The sequence below is a fragment of the Drosophila pseudoobscura genome, chromosome X (assembly GCF_009870125.1).
Source record: "Drosophila pseudoobscura strain MV-25-SWS-2005 chromosome X, UCI_Dpse_MV25, whole genome shotgun sequence".
In the NCBI taxonomy this organism is placed as follows: Eukaryota; Metazoa; Arthropoda; class Insecta; order Diptera; family Drosophilidae; genus Drosophila; species Drosophila pseudoobscura.
In genome coordinates this window covers 17,938,153-17,953,986 of record NC_046683.1, presented here as the reverse complement: position 1 = coordinate 17,953,986, position 15,834 = coordinate 17,938,153, and the positions used below count along the sequence as shown (strand labels likewise).

At 42.7% G+C, this 15,834-nt stretch overlaps 4 protein-coding genes across 5 annotated transcripts; 2 read left to right on the top strand and 2 right to left on the bottom strand.

The window, feature by feature from the left end:
• Positions 1-219: 219 nt before the first annotated feature.
• dpr14 (defective proboscis extension response 14) lies at positions 220-3,683 on the top strand. 2 transcript variants are annotated; one of them, XM_015185948.2, is made up of 7 exons: positions 220-459; positions 1,254-1,423; positions 1,488-1,571; positions 1,652-2,098; positions 2,160-2,337; positions 2,524-2,660; positions 2,738-3,683. In XM_015185948.2, exons 2-7 carry the CDS (start codon positions 1,408-1,410, stop codon positions 2,878-2,880), a joined length of 1,005 nt encoding a protein of 334 aa, XP_015041434.2. In that variant the 5' UTR covers positions 220-459; positions 1,254-1,407; the 3' UTR covers positions 2,881-3,683. The 2 variants fall into 2 exon arrangements, with proteins under 2 accessions (XP_015041434.2, XP_001354529.3); XM_001354493.3 differs by lacking the exon at positions 220-459 and adding an exon at positions 528-869 and having other exon boundaries at positions 944-1,423.
• A 3,057-nt stretch (positions 3,684-6,740) lies between these two features.
• Positions 6,741-8,548, bottom strand: bys (Bystin). Its single transcript, XM_001354494.4, has 5 exons — positions 8,334-8,548; positions 8,156-8,273; positions 7,304-8,096; positions 7,124-7,243; positions 6,741-7,064 (listed from the first exon to the last, which is right to left on the bottom strand). Exons 1-5 carry the CDS (start codon positions 8,460-8,462, stop codon positions 6,914-6,916), a joined length of 1,311 nt encoding a protein of 436 aa, XP_001354530.2. The 5' UTR covers positions 8,463-8,548; the 3' UTR covers positions 6,741-6,913.
• Positions 8,549-9,019: 471 nt separating this feature from the next.
• On the top strand, positions 9,020-10,293 carry RpS6 (ribosomal protein S6). The gene is made up of 3 exons (XM_001354495.3): positions 9,020-9,148; positions 9,388-9,592; positions 9,659-10,293. Exons 1-3 carry the CDS (start codon positions 9,143-9,145, stop codon positions 10,192-10,194), a joined length of 747 nt encoding a protein of 248 aa, XP_001354531.1. The 5' UTR covers positions 9,020-9,142; the 3' UTR covers positions 10,195-10,293.
• Positions 10,294-12,925: 2,632 nt separating this feature from the next.
• Positions 12,926-15,716, bottom strand: p115 (General vesicular transport factor p115). Its single transcript, XM_001354496.4, has one exon. The coding sequence runs from the start codon at positions 15,587-15,589 to the stop codon at positions 13,088-13,090; it is 2,502 nt and encodes an 833-aa protein (XP_001354532.2). The 5' UTR covers positions 15,590-15,716; the 3' UTR covers positions 12,926-13,087.
• Between the last annotated feature and the right edge of the window lie 118 nt (positions 15,717-15,834).

The window sequence follows — 15,834 nt, the reverse complement described above, 5'->3', positions numbered from 1 at the left end:
CGTCCTCCCTTCGTCTGATTTTCCCATATCGCACCACCACCGAAAAGATAAGGGCGGCACATGTGGCTACTATGTGTACACAGTGCAGCCAAAAAGTGTTCGCCTTGAGCGTACTTGACTTTTCTCAGTCTTTCCTCGTCGTTCGAAATATTATTTAACCGTTAGAGAACTTATGTTAGCCGCTTTTACTCTTTATACTGCCACATATGATTTCTCAATAAGTTGTCGGATGATCACCAAACTTGATAAATAAATAGAACTGAATCCCTGCAAGGGGTGTGGGAATATTTTGAAAAGCTACTGTATGCTCTGCTCTCTCAATTATTTAATGCTCGCTCACATACACACCCATAACTGCACATGCGCAGGAAGTGTAAGCGTTCGATGAAATTAACATTAAAACTATTTTTTTTTTTGTAAAGGCGCTAAAATGTAGTTTATTTAACATGGAGCTTGCAGGTATGAGTGCATTGATTTTCTTAACGGAATTTTACTGCCAAAAGACGTACTTTTACCCGAACAATATGTCCATTTCATTGCGAGGATATCTATCGATAACTATCGCGTTTTGAACTGATGCTTAAATAATTATTTTTGAATGTAAGGTTAAATTTACAACATATTTTGTGGGGGCTGTGAGCTGCTAAAATATAACATTGAGAAACTATAGTGAGAATTCTAGCAAGTTCCAGAGAAACTCTAGCAATTATTGGAGGGAGAAGAACGATCGGAATACATATATCCTGCATGAAGTCCACGATTTCTTGGCTTTAAATGAATACCAACGGAATCAACAACCTGGCTATATTTTTAATAAATAAAGACAAACACGAATAGGCCAATACGGCTCATATATGCAGGATCGTATGGTATTAAAATATATAGATTGATCTTTATCGTATATATTAACATACCCTACATGTGTACATATGTATGTCCATAGTGTATGGAGGTGGCGTTCTGTTAATATCGAAGGAGTGTACCGAGAGAGCGAAATGCTGCGGATGCTGTCCATGCGCAGAGCCTGCCCTGACCTACATTCGAATTTATTGGTCATCTAAGGCAGCCACAGCCAAAGGCATTTACAAAAAAATAAATACACACGCAACGCGAGAAGGTTAATAATCGTTTACTAGCCGTTGTTTTTGTAAAAAAAATTATTTTCAAAAACTTAAATGCACAACAAAACAGCCAACACTGACGTAAACCTAACATCTGCTGCATTATGCCTTAACTTAATGCTTAATCGATAGATATTGACCAAGAAACATAGTCAAAAGTGGGAAATAAATTTTCCCTGTCTCTGCCGTGACTGTCCCGACGCATAGAGACGATGAGGCTGTCCGGACTGGCACTTACTGATGCAGTTGGATCAAAATAGAAACGGTTACAGTCAAGTGAATACGAATGTGCATATCGTGCGGTGAGTGGAGGAAGCATCACTTAGTGGAGTTTGAGTGGAATTGCCATATTGCACCTCTTTGCAGTGATGAGATCTAGATTATTTTGGATATTTGCAATTATATACTCATCACTACATCACATTGGGTCGGGATCTACTTCGACAACATGTAAGTGGCGCCCCGGTCTAATGGCACGATGCCTTAATTAATTCTACCTTTTTCTGTATTCTGTATGTGATTAAATATAGTAAAGCGTCCCAGAGCCGGCGATCCCTTCGACACGTTCCCGAAGAACTTCTGGCAGGAGTTCTCCTCGCCGTTCACAGACACGCCGGAAGATGAGGAGCTGGAGGTCACCGAGACGACCACGCACGAGCCGTTCCCCTTCTTTGCTGATCCCTATACGACGGTTAATATAAGCACCCAGCTCTCCTCGAACGTATATCTGCACTGCCGCGTCAATGACCTGCAGGGCAAGACGGTGTCGTGGATGCGGCGTCGAGGCGATGACCTCACCCTGATAACTTTCGGCCAGCACACCTATAGCGGCGACTCGCGCTACTCGCTCGAGTTCGAGGAGCCTAACGACTGGAAGCTTCTCATCCAGTTCGCCAATGAGCGGGATGAGGGTCCGTACGAGTGTCAGGTCTCCTCGCATCCTCCCCTGGTACTTCTCGTATATCTAACTATAATTGGTAGGCAACTTCCGAGTATTATACTTGATAGCTCTCTACAACCAAGCTAACTCATTTGCAGTTCCTCATGTGGAAATTCTTGACGAGAGAGGATCGGCCACACCGGAGAAGTACTACAAGGCTGGCAGCACCATCGAGCTGCAGTGTGTCATCTCCAAAATTCCACATCCATCGTCCTACATCACCTGGCGACACGGGCCCCGTCTGCTCAACTATGACACCAGTCGGGGTGGCATCAGGTACTAGTGGTTATATTGTAAACTATCTCTTACGTTCGAGTCAACAATTGGACTCGACTTTCCTGGTCTCAACTGTTTTAGACCTGTAACACACTGTAGCTGCTCATTTCAATTTACGTACACATATAAACATATCCAAATAAGCATTACCCGGACCCTTCTCATCGCTTCTCATCGTTTTCGCAGTGTGAAAACGGATATGCTACCTGGACGGGCCCTGAGTCGCCTATACATTGCCAATGCGAATCGACAAGATACCGGGAACTACACCTGTATGCTGGGCAACGAGATCACGGAGACGGTTGTAGTACATGTGCTTAACGGTGAGTCGCGCTCTGGAGGGAGTGGGAGCCTATTTCACCGGGCTAACTGGGTTGGGTTCTCTCTCTCCCCCATGCAGGTGAGGAGCCAGCCGCAATGCAGCACGCGAACGGGACTCGCCACGGTGCCAGGCCCTCAAATATGGTTGTGTTTTTTCTATTGTACGTATACGCGTGTGTTTGCGGAATGGCGGTGGCGGTGGGCCACCCGATCGGGCGATGACGATCTAGTGGCATCTGTAAGGTGAAAACACAGGTAGGTGGTCGCTACACAGCAGAGTTACAGTGAGGGAAATGCATACACCAGAAAATCTTGTCCAGAATTGCATTTTTGACTTTTACTCTAATCATGGGTTGTTTAATATACGATAAATAGCATAAAATGAATACTGAATACATACTAGATTTAAGTCGCAAATCGAATGATAAAAAACAAACAAACAATGTGAGAGCTCGTATGTATTTATATTATATAAGGGCGTACGCGAATATATGTAGAACATGAAATTGATTTTGAAAATTCTAGAGCATACAATTATTGTCATAATCTCAACGTACTACAAAGGCCGTGTTTATGTTGGCTAAATATTAATCATATATTATATGTATGTACGTGTGTATGTCTGTATACATCTCGTATTCGTTTTGATCCTGTCAGCTTATACATCATTATGCAAGCATATGTACATATTTATATATGTACATGGATGTATACTTATCTAGATTTGTACAGGCTAATGTATTTGTCAGTAGGAGCCGGCCAATGCACTTTCAGTTCCACCTAAATCATTTTTTCGAAGGCTAATCCATTATGCTTCTAATACGCTTCTAATCCAAGGCCTTGTGAAAAATGATTTTAGCTTCTGGAAATCAAACAGCATATCAGTTGGGATCATTTTAATCGTAATAATTACACTGTGCTACAGTGGCCTTTTACTTTACACCAAACCAAAATTCTGTTGTAGACCTGTTCCAGTAAATCTCTTCCTTGGAATTTGCAATATACATAATCCGATAATCGATTTTTAAAATTCTAGAAACTTTTTAGCTGACTTCGGACGCTTTAAAAACTTTAATAATTGTCACTCGGCATCTACAAGACCAATATCAATGAGAATTGAGGTTTAAAAAGAGAAAAATATGGCAAAACTTTCATAACTTTAAATTAGTTACCATACAATGGTTATGCCCAAGGTTTTAGCTTTCCAGAATTTAACATTTTTTGACATGCTAACGTATTTTTTAAAGATTTTATATCTTTGGTAGCGTCAGTTCCCAGCCAAATAAGATACTAATAATTGAAATTGTAAAAAAATTACGAAATTACATATTTTTTAGTAAATCAACCTGTACCTTACATATTTATATTACCTAGTTTCTAATATATCTTGACACTTTGCATAACTATATGCATAGGTTCCAATATTGTTCAAATATTGGCTACTTTCGCGTACCATGATTTCAAAAGCACTGTGTTTAGCCGCACTGGGATTTCCGCATCACGAATGAAAGAGTGAAATCTTGTGGAAACCAGTTCAAATTAACCGTTTGACGATATTTGGGAGTAGATATCTAGTTTTTGCACAATGTCAAAAGATGGTTTTAAGATCCACCAGATCTGCGCGGTACTCAGAGAGTACACGGTTTATATTAGATTCCTATAGACGTAATGCAAAGAAAGCATTTCCGATATTAAAACGTATTTATGTATACTCTTGATCAGCATTGAAATCCGAGTCGATAGAGCCATGTTTAACGTCTAGTTCCCAGAGACTAAAAGAGGTAAAGCAACCAAATTTCAGACTCCTGTGATGTCACTCTGAGAAAAATGTATTCTTAAATTTTGCCTCGCCCCCTACCCACCCATCAAAGGAAAAGGTTTGTGACAGAGTCTAAAGAATAAAGTTAATTGGCCAGATCTCCTAATCATTATATCCCGAATGAAGAAAAGAATTTCCCGGGACTGCTCGAGACGTGACTCTCATCTCTCTCAAATTCGTCCTTTTCTACAGAGTGAGAGATAGAGTGTGAAATTTTCTACGGTCTAGTTTTTTAAATCTCACACCAACATAAGTCGTTTTATCGCGCTGGAAGAGGAAGAGCGTGTAACAGCGTGGAATAAGTAATCGCATTGAAGCCGTTGCGTCGCCAATGAATTTGAATTTGTTCCTTCCGGTTATAATAATGAGCCGATCTGGTTCCAGATTCGGCAATCTGCTAGATATGATCTCTAGGATTCCGCGTTTTCGGCTTTCGCGTATCCTAAAGTCCTTCTAGATGCTGGAAATTTTCATCTTTTTGACGGGCGGGGAAAAGTTTTGAACTCACACTTGTAACAGTGTGTTACAGGAGTCTGGATAGTCTCTGAGACTGTAGACATAGCTATATCGACTCGGCTATTGATGCTGATCAAATATATATATACTTTACGGTATGCGGCAAGGAAACGCTTCCTTCTGGGTGATACACACATGCACTTCCACCACTAATCTAATATAGTCCTATACTCTTTGAGTACCGGGTATCCTCGTACATATTGGGATACGCAATCTGCTTTATACACGTCCTACCAAAATCTAAATTTACATATGGATAAACATAACAGAACTAACTGAGTACCGGGTATTAGTAGTGGATCGAATAACATCGATTCGACTGGTTTTTGTCTCGTGTAAAATAGATTCAAAAGTTTTAATTTTGTAGCACTGTGTCATCAATGGGGGTCTGCTTTTCCAATCCGATGTGTGGGTTTTTAGGCTCGACCTATCTCTGGCTTGAAATATTGATATCTTCAAAAGTAATCAATTATGATCAAAATGGATATTTTTCGGTAATAAAATCGACCTGAGTGACCTAAACATTGATCATACTTTATTTTTCGTCGAGTTTTCAATTAACGTAAAAAGTAGTTGGCACAGAATTTGTGGTGTGTGGATCGATGAAAGCTGTTCCAAAAACGAAGAGAACAAAGAGAAAAACAAGACATACTATAGAAGCTTAGGAAATGTTTAACGTTAACAAACTGTGTCATTTAAAATGGATACATATCGTTTAATTATTGTTAATTCGGTTGCGGAACCAATGACCATTTGAGCCCAAAACAAAAATAATATGTATGTAACTGTATATTTATATTTGAGTCTTTTAAATGAAGGCGGGATTGAAAATTCTTACACAACTCGGACCAATGGGTAGAATGTTTGATTGTTTTTATTAAAAACGGTCCCATAACAAACCAAAAACTATATATAACGAAGTGAAAGTAAATAAAACACGATCAAGAACAAGAAGCAATTGAATACGTGCAGATTTATTTTCAGTTTAGAGCTATGGTAAGGAAAATATTATTTTGAATTTATTGAAGTAACCACTGAGTCTCTATTAGCGTATCCCCCCTTTGATGCTTTAGCTTCAAAAACTCCACACCTTTCTAAATAATGACTACATATATGACAAAGGCTAAGAAATGTCCATGAGAACAGCAAGTTTCATTCTCTCGAGCTCCCAATCATTGACGACTTTTCGAATTCATATTGCATTGAGGATTATACTGGATACTGTACATCTATACAAGTGTATAAGAAAGTCGAAGTTCAGCTCAGAATAAAAACAAAATCTAACGAGTAGCATACATATATTGATGAGCTTCAGTGCTTAAGGGACTTGACTGACTAATTTCAATTGATCCCAACTAAACCCAGTCCAATCGTCGCCGCCACCTGGCTCTGCTGGCAGCCCGTTTCCATGTCCGTGTGCCCTTAAATAACGAAAAGAAAATAAAATAAATTTAAAAGTAAAAATGTTGGAGTGAGATAACGAAACAATACTTAGAGACTAAAGAAAGTGACGAAACGAAACTTTTAGAAAGATTTTGGTTACAGAATTATATTTATTAATTAATAACTTTAATATTTAATTATTAAACTAAATACATACATACATAATGTATAATATCGTCGTCCTCCGTCAAACCCCGATGCGACTGCGCCGGACCCCAAAAGATACAAAAAACAAAAACCAAAAATATAAATTAATGCCAAATTGTAAAAAATAAATTTGTTTTTCATATTAAAACATTTAAAATTCGTTAAATGTAGTTTTTATTATGGAGCATCCAGCGAAACTGGACGCTCGCCGCATATGTAGATATATTTATGTACATAAACACTCAGTATCGGAAACGATACGGACTCGAGTCCGTAAACCCTATATGTATTTTTTTTCATTCATAAAGTTAACGTTGTGCATTTAGAGCTCTAGCCATCGTATCCAACATCAGCATCTGTGTACATTTTGACGGGCTGAGCAGCCAGGCCATTATCGGTCTCCATCATTTCGACATCGCGGCAGGTGGCTGCCTGGAGTTCTCTTCTCACATCGGGCGTGATCTTCGGATGAGATTTTTTCCTGCAATCGGCCAATATGAAACTTGCTTGCATGTAAATAATAGTTATCAAAATACTGACTTTAGGAGTTGAATCAAGGCATCCCTTTGCTCGGAAGATATGTCGTTCTTGTAGCGCTGGGCAAATGTTAGCAGACTTTGATGCCATAGCACTGGGAGCTCGCGCTTATCGTTCTCGAATCTATTTAAGCAGAACGTTAATTAGTTGAAAAAAATCGTTCTAAGCTGCAATGGAACTTACCTTAGGAAGTGGAAGACAGCCGCATCGACCACGCGATAGGGCAGGGCGTAGCGCTTGTCGAGGAAAAAGCGGATGAATATGGAATTGGCACCAGAATAGCTCATCTCACAAATCTTCAGCAGGCAGGCGGACGAGTGCAGGACGGGTATGGAGTTGCGAGCCACAACACTGCCAAAGATGATGGCCTCGCGCAGGGTGCAATCACCAGACTCTAGCAGGGGCAGAATGATGCCTTTCATGAACGCGGCCGGCTTGAAAAGAGCCCGCTTAAGGGCATTGTAGAGGTGCATGTTCAGCTTCTTGAACTCGCAAAGGTCATCACGTACACGAGGTAACAGAACCAAGTTGTAGAACCTCTGGGCCATTGCCTGCGACAAGACTGAACAGAAGATGCGGGTACCCTGGAACATGGCGGCTGCACTCCAGTTGTGTGGCTCCGTGATAAATAGGATCTGCTCCCAATTTCTCAGCTTGGGTATGATTTTGAAGGCTTTTGGAATCTTGCCACTGCGGTAACGTTTTAACACATCCCTGACACCCTCGTACATTTCCTTTACCTTCGGATCGATCTCTTCGATTTTAAGCGAGCCTGCGTCGGAGATTTTGTTGTGAATATCAGCTTCTTTTTCTTGGATTTTCTGTGCGATAATTTCCGACAGTTGGAGCGTGCGCTTGACGTCTTTAGCCGGGTTCTGGAAGCGCTCGAATGCTGCCACATCGTCATCATCCATATCCATGTCGACCATGAAGTCGGTCTCGTTGACCTCCTCAGTTTCATTTGCTTGGCCATCGTCTGAACAGAGACTTTGTTTTTAGTATGTTAAGTTGATCACTAAAAGTTTATCGACTTACTCAGACTGAAGTTTACTTTCTTAACAGTGACTAAGCTGGGAAAGTTCTCCTCATTTAATTCCAGCTGTTGCTTCTTGGCAGCCGCCAAAATTTTTTGACTGCTCTTGGCGTCTATGTTCTGCAAGAGATATTATTAAGAGATATTCAGGAAGAATGGTCACATAATTCTAGACCTTACCGATGAGTCCTCCTCACGTAAATTGAACTTGCTCTTGGTTTTGGCTTTCGCAACCTTTCCTTCTGTTATCTGTTTTTCCAAGCTTACATTTTTAATTATTGCCACATTGGCCTTCTTTGGCTTGCCCATTTTGCAAAGATTAGAATAACAATATAGGAATCACAATACAATACACGTGCTGCTAAGCAATGAAAACAAAAACATTTTTTGCGTGTGTGGCAACCCTAGTTCACAGTTGCGTTTTCGATATGTTATATCGATATAACTATCGTATTGGTCCAGACTTCTAACTAGTCTGAAGAACACAGACAACGATATACTTGTGTTGCGCTGATAGGCACAAAAGTGCAAAAATGTACTCTAAAACGCAGAAATACTCAGACGCACCTGCGATTGAAAAGAACGCAGTTTTTTGTAATCACTATGCTTATTTTCTGTAAAAAATGATACGTCTTCCTGTCGATGGAAATACTTATGACGAAGTCGTAGTGCTAATAGGCTATTATAAAGTTGTTTTGTAAAGTGTATTAGCGCGGAATATATATTATTGAAAATCGTACAATGAAATGTATACTTTTTGTATACATTTTAGATGAATGATCTAAATACGGAAACATGTTTGTACATATATTTAAATCAGCCGCTCTAAATCACTATCGGTAAATTGAACGTATCGATACTTGTCAGTGCAACTAGTCCCAGTCCCATCCCTATTTCCTTTTCGGGTTCTTTTCCAACCCTGCGCTGGCTGAAAACAGACCTGAGCCGATTCTTTTTTTTTCTGCGCTGCCTGCAAACAGACCAACAGTATGAAGGTGTGCTAAAAATTTGTGAAAATTGTGCAATAAACTCTGTGAACATTAAAAAATATTGCGTGAATACAAATGTATTAACACTACAGAAGTGAAATTACCAATTTTCGAATGGAAATCATAAGTGATGCCATTAAAAATCACAGATAGTTCTCGAGATATACCGTATTTGTGTATTTGTATACACATACAGATGTACGTGCATAGCTAATGGTGTTAAACTTTGTTTTTTTGTGTTGCAGCTCAACGTTTCCTATCCCGCTACGGGATGCCAAAAGCTCTTCGAAGTTGTCGACGAACACAAGCTGCGTGTATTCTATGAGAAGCGTATGGGCCAGGTTGTGGAAGCCGATATTCTCGGTAATGAGTGGAAGGGTTACCAGCTCCGTATTGCCGGAGGTAACGACAAGCAGGGCTTCCCCATGAAGCAGGGTGTGCTGACCCACGGTAAGACACTGTCAAATCCCTTAATTTGGCGCCTACTAACTGTCAATAAATGTTTATTTTGACTAGGTCGTGTGCGTCTTCTGCTTAAGAAGGGACACTCTTGCTACCGCCCACGCCGCACTGGTGAGCGCAAGCGGAAATCTGTGCGCGGTTGCATTGTGGATGCTAACATGTCTGTGCTGGCTCTGGTCGTCATCAAGAAAGGCGAGCAGCATATTGCTGGTTTGACCGACACCACCATCCCCCGTCGTCTGGGCCCCAAGCGTGCCAGCAAGATCCGTAAGCTGTACAACTTGAGCAAGGAGGATGATGTGCGTCGCTTCGTTGTGCGCCGTCCACTGCCCGCCAAGGACAACAAGAAGGCCACTTCCAAGGCCCCCAAGATCCAGCGTCTTATCACCCCTGTTGTGCTGCAGAGGAAACACCGTCGCATTGCTCTGAAGAAGAAGCGTCAGACGGCCTCCAAGGAGGCAGCCGCAGACTACGCCAAACTGTTGGTGCAGCGCAAGAAGGAGTCCAAGGCTAAACGTGAGGAGGCCAAGCGTCGTCGCTCCGCCTCGATCAGGGAGTCTAAGAGCTCTATCTCAAGTGACAAGAAGTAAATGCAGCAACTGGACTCGCAATCTTCGTTCAAGCACGGCTAGATGATGTTTTAAGAATAAAGTTGTACCCATTTATGTTAATAAATGTGAAAAATGGTATTCATTGTGTTCGCTCTTTTGACGCTGAGATGACGTACAAAAAGTGATTAATGTCTGAAGTATTAAATAGAGTGGATTCTTGTGGATGGAGAGACTGGAGTTTTGGTTGTTCATAGGATAGCATTATGGCAGTTAAAGCAGATTCGACTCTGTAATGCATTGTTGTTACGCTTCAACGTTCGTGTCTCTGGATTGAGGAATAGGAAATACAGATTTGTGTAGGGCTAAGAGTCAGGCCTCTGTTTCAAAACTTACAGCTACCGGTCTCTCCAATGGTGACGGATCTCTCTTGTATTACGACGAGGTCATTATTTTTTTGATCCTTCCGTACTTTGTTCTCTCTCGTCATTCCATATTCATGAGTTTCCTAATCCTCACTAACTTTGTTCCCCTTTATCTTTCTGTCGTTTCTGTTACGATAAAAGTGTAAAGCGATTTGGTGGCATATTCAAAATAAATGCTGCATAAGTACAGGGGTGTATTAGATTTGTGATGAAAGTGGATTTGTGTAACGTCCAAAAGGAATCATTTCCGACCCTAAAAAGTATATATATTCTTGATCAGCATCAATAGCAGAGTCGATATAGCCATGTCTGTCTGTCCGTCCGTCTGGTTTGGCGCTTAGCTCTCCGAGTTAAATTTTGTGTGCAGTCTCCTGTGATTTCACACTGAATCAAGATTGTTTCCACGGAAGTGACTTCTATAAAGGCCGAGAGAAACATCTTGTGGTCCGACGAAATGCAGAACACAACCCCCTGACTCCCATTTAAACATAGAGGACCAAACATCATGGTATGGGCACGATTTTCATATTAGGACGGTGATCCAATAAGTGACACAAATCGATGATGGATCAACAAGTCTATGTGGATATATGTATAAGAATCAGCGATGTTGCCTTTTGTGTCTTCCAGCAGGACAAAGACCCACAACGAGCTGGAAAGAAAGCTCAAAAGTGCTCAAAGAACGTTAAAGATCTTTGAGGTAGCCTGCGTGATTCGTGGATCAATATACCAAGGAAGAGATGCGTAAATTAGGGGAACTTTAATGTTGGGATGTAGAGCTGCTCTTGTTGCTGCCAAAGTCTTAATAACAATAATAACTGAAGAACACACATTTTAATAAAAAATTTCTTTGTATTTTATAGTTTTTTGATTTTTTTTTGTAAATCAGTTATATTTTTGTTGGTGGCTTAGTTTCATAATTTTCATATGCAGTCTGCAATAAAAACCAATGCTGTGGGATAAGTCAAATTCCACCTTAAAGTTTATAGATTATTTGTAGGTTCATAAGAACCATTGTTTTAACAAAAACGTTCAATACAGACACACTAGCCTCATAGTATATGTATACTCCTCAGCAGTACATATTCAGGAATATTCATTGCTAATGCAAATGCGTTAATTGAATCAGTCAGTCGAGGAATAAATGCATTTTTGAAATAGATTCATATGGATGTACAATGACAAAAACACTTTATAAACACAAACAGAATAAGTTTGAAAAAAATATGGATATGGATAATGCAGCTGTTGCCTGATCCCAAATATTGCGGAATGATTTTGCAGACAATTCTGTCTACAGAATGTTTGCGATCTGAGTACTAGGCATTAAAAAGAGCACGGGGTCTTTAAATTATAGCTTCTCCCGCATTGAAACTGAAGAGAATAACTCATTGAAATCCAGTCACATGTGTGACATCCTAACATCCATTTGACTAAGACAGTGATTATCTGCAAAGATTATTACGTGGGGTAGTCCAAATTTGTCTCATACGTCTTACCAATATTCTATAACCGAAAATCCGGCAAATATCAATGTCAAATTAAACTCTTTCCCTTTGGCCTTTTGTCCTCTCTTTCCCTTTGGCCAAGCTTTATGTGTTTTGAAAAACAATAGTTACAGGGATCACTGATATTTGCGAATGATAATGGATTCACTAGGACGTTACATACTTGAAACTTGTGTATTCGTATCGTGTTGGAAAAATATCATTAGAAAGTACCAAAAGCCGACCTGCAATCTACTTTGAGGGGGGCTGCGAGCACTCCAGAACTATAGCCGACGAATATTATTCAGAGATGAAAAGAACTGCTGGTCCATCAATATATTCACTAACTACCATGGCAAAAAATCCACAATTTCGGCCACGAACTGATACCCCTTGTCCAGCATTATTATGAAAAAGAGCCCCTGCGAATATTTTCTGTTTACCAACTTATTTAAATATAGCTCGGGATAAGAGAAGTCATCACGGAAAGAAAACCTATTTTGAGGGCCTTGAGGAAACCCTATATTTGAAAGGGATACAACAATTGGAAAAACGACTAAATGTATGTTTGATACACAAATGTTAGGCCAAAGCTGGCTGCAGTGACGAAGCATGGCCAAACGTAGTAAAACCTTCCCACCAACGGCTGAGAACTTGAATCTGCAGCTCTTTCTCTTTGCTTGATTCAACTCAATGTGAATGTGAAGGAATCCATGGTCTTAGGACTTTATAATCTTGTGTATTATACCCGTACTTCGTCTTAAGATAAACGAAAGAAAGAGCCATCAGTACTACTAGTCTTGGCTAGTCTTCTGCTGCATCTGTGGTGTCCTCCCCCTGATGAAAATCAGACCGACTTCGTTTCGTTTTCCATTTCGATCTGGGCATGTATTTATAGGTGTATGTATGCTGATAAGTGTATAAATAAAAACAAACAGAATGTATGTATACAGATTATGTGTATTGAGGTTAGCGACAGTCCGGTCATCATCTTCTTCTTCTATCTAAGTATCGGAGTGATGTTTATCTGTTGGCAGTCTCGCTTGGAATCCCCTCCTCCGATGCAGTTTCGGCGTGTGTCTGGTTCTGGTTCTCAGTTGATTTCGGCGCCGTTGTTTTGTGCTCATAGCTTGCTAATTTGAGCTCCTGATCGGCCAGCAGCTCGAGGAGATCCTCTTGATCCTTTTGGGTGGCCAGAAGCGATTCTTGGGAAGCATCTGCACGCTGTTTTTCGGTCGCGAGCTGCTGGCGTAGGATCTCAATTTCCTTGTTAAGTCGAATGTTCTCAGCAAAGTACATGTTGGCCTGATATCGGGCCGCGTTTAGCTCCTCCTCTCTGGCCAGAGAGGTCTCCTGGCTCTGGACCGGAGTCTGACCTGTTGCTCCCAGCTGTGCTTTTAGCAGGGTATTCTGATCAGAGATCTGAGCCCGGAGGGACTGCTCCGCACTCAGCTTCTCCTTCAGTTCAGCATTTTCTTGGCCCAGCTCTTTTGCGGACTGCTGGAGAGTCTGGATCTGGGCATCCATGCCGCGGATTATGCCCTTGTACTGGGACACCAGAGCCGACGCCTCCGAGCTAAGGGTCAGCTCAGTGAGCTCTATGCCATCTACGTCGAAGCCGCTCACCAGCTTGGCAATCAACGCCTCCAGTCCCTTGTAGAGTTTGCAGTACTCGTAATCGAGCAGGAGCTCGCCGGCAGACTTGGCCCTGATCTGGGCCTGCTTGCAGGCCCGGCTGTAGGCCTCGTGCCGCGAGACCTCGCCCAGCTTGTTGCAGAACGTCTCCTGGCCAATACGCTTGATGATCAGCTGGCTGATGTCCTCGCGGCGCTGATTGGGTAGAGAGTTGTCGTTGAACTGGATGCAGAGGCCCATGAGGAAGGCGCACATTCCCTGAAACAGGAACTCACGCTCGTCATGCTCATTGGAGCAAAGCTGGGCGGTCAGGTAGACCGTGGTGCCCTGCGTCTCCAGCAGAGCTTTCACCGCTCCAGGGCAATGGGCTAGCCAGACGCTGAGCAGCATCAGCAGTCCTATTTTGCTCTGCAGGCGAGTGCGTTCTCGCTGCATCAGATTGGTGCACATCTCGAGCAGAGTGTTGGGACGCTGTCCTCCAGTCGGGGCCAGGAGGACGCGAAGCAGTTCCTCCTTCAGTGCCACGTTCTCTACAAGGGTGTGCATGATGGCCACCGAAGAGAACCAGTTTGCCAGGGCATCACTGGAGAAGAGACCGGTGCAGAGCAACTGGCCCGTCGATAAGGAGCTCACATCTGTCGCACTCGATGGGAGCAAGGTCTGCACAACAGTCCTTTGAACGTCCGCGTTCCTGTAGAGATAGCACTCGAAGCAGTAGAGCACGGCACAGCGCAGGGCCAGCAGCTGCTTCTCGTTTATCATGGACATGAGTAGGACCACGATGACTGGCCGGGGTGGATTGCTGGGGGCCATCACACGACTGAGCTCGTGCTGGTTTTCGCGATCGCCGCGGATCACTTCTGCGACGGCGTTTATGGTCTCCGTGAGGATGTCCGCCGGCACACCGCTGCTCATCAGGATTTCGCACAGAGCATTTAGCAGCTTGGACTTCTGCATGACGCGCTGGCAGGCGGTGACAACTTGATGCTGGTTGCTGGGTGTGACCAGGGCGCGCACCACTTGGAGTAGGCAGTGGAAGTTTGACATCTTCTGCGGGGACCAGCCGGCCTCTTCGACTTCCTCAGCCAAGACGAACATGGGGGCCAGCCGCTGGATGTAGCTGCCTTCCTTGAAGAACTGCTGGTTGCTCGAGTTGTTCTTAAGCAGGTTCAGCAGCAGGATGAGACAGTCCTCCACAACAATCCCGCCATCAGAGCAGCCCTCCTCACGGATAATGTCGAACAAACGGTCGAAGGCATTTTCGAAGGCCACAATTTTCTGTATATTTGAGTTTCCCTTGGTGAGCTCGATGAGGAGTAGAAGAACGTCGTTGCGAATGACCTCCCGGCTGTCCGTTAGTAGGTCCATGAGCTTAGAAACACCCATAGGGCTTACGAGGACAAGATCCTGCAGCTCTCGAGTCTTGTTTGATATTAGCGAGGTGATCAGCTGAATGGCGGCCCTCCGCACCCGGAAATCGTACTCATCCAGATAGCCCATCACCATAGTGACATTCTCCGGAGTCTTTATGAACATCTCCGTGAACTGGCCGCCGACGTTCACCGAGACAGTGGGGTTGTCTGCCTCCTCGTCGAACTCCTCGCTGGTGACAATGTTACAAAGCGTGTCCAGGGCATAGCTTATAATCTCTGTATCCTGGCCATCGTTTTGGAGGACCTGCACGAGAGGCGGCATGCCCTGGGCGCCGACTTCGATGCGGTACTTGCGCGACAACGCCTTCAGGGCCCGGCAAGCATCTCTGCGGTCCTCCAGCAGCGTAGAGGAATAAACCCGATCCACAAGCTTTTCAACCGTCTCTGCAGCGCTGGGCTGTTGACCTGGCTCCGTGCCGCCTAAGACGGTCTTAATGCCACTTTTCAAGAACTCCATCCACTTTATACCTCAATAAATAGGTTTAAAAGCAGAACTTTTTTTCTTCATTAAGTTCTGACACGTCAATTTATAAAAACAATATTGCAACAATGTTTGCACTACATCAAATGGCACCAGTGTGTACCCCACAATTGACATTAATTCGAATGGGTGACAGCTCTGGTCAATCGAAAATATTTCATTTTGATTTCCAGAAGATATTATTATGAATTACCAATGTATAAAACTCTTGCTTCCGAATG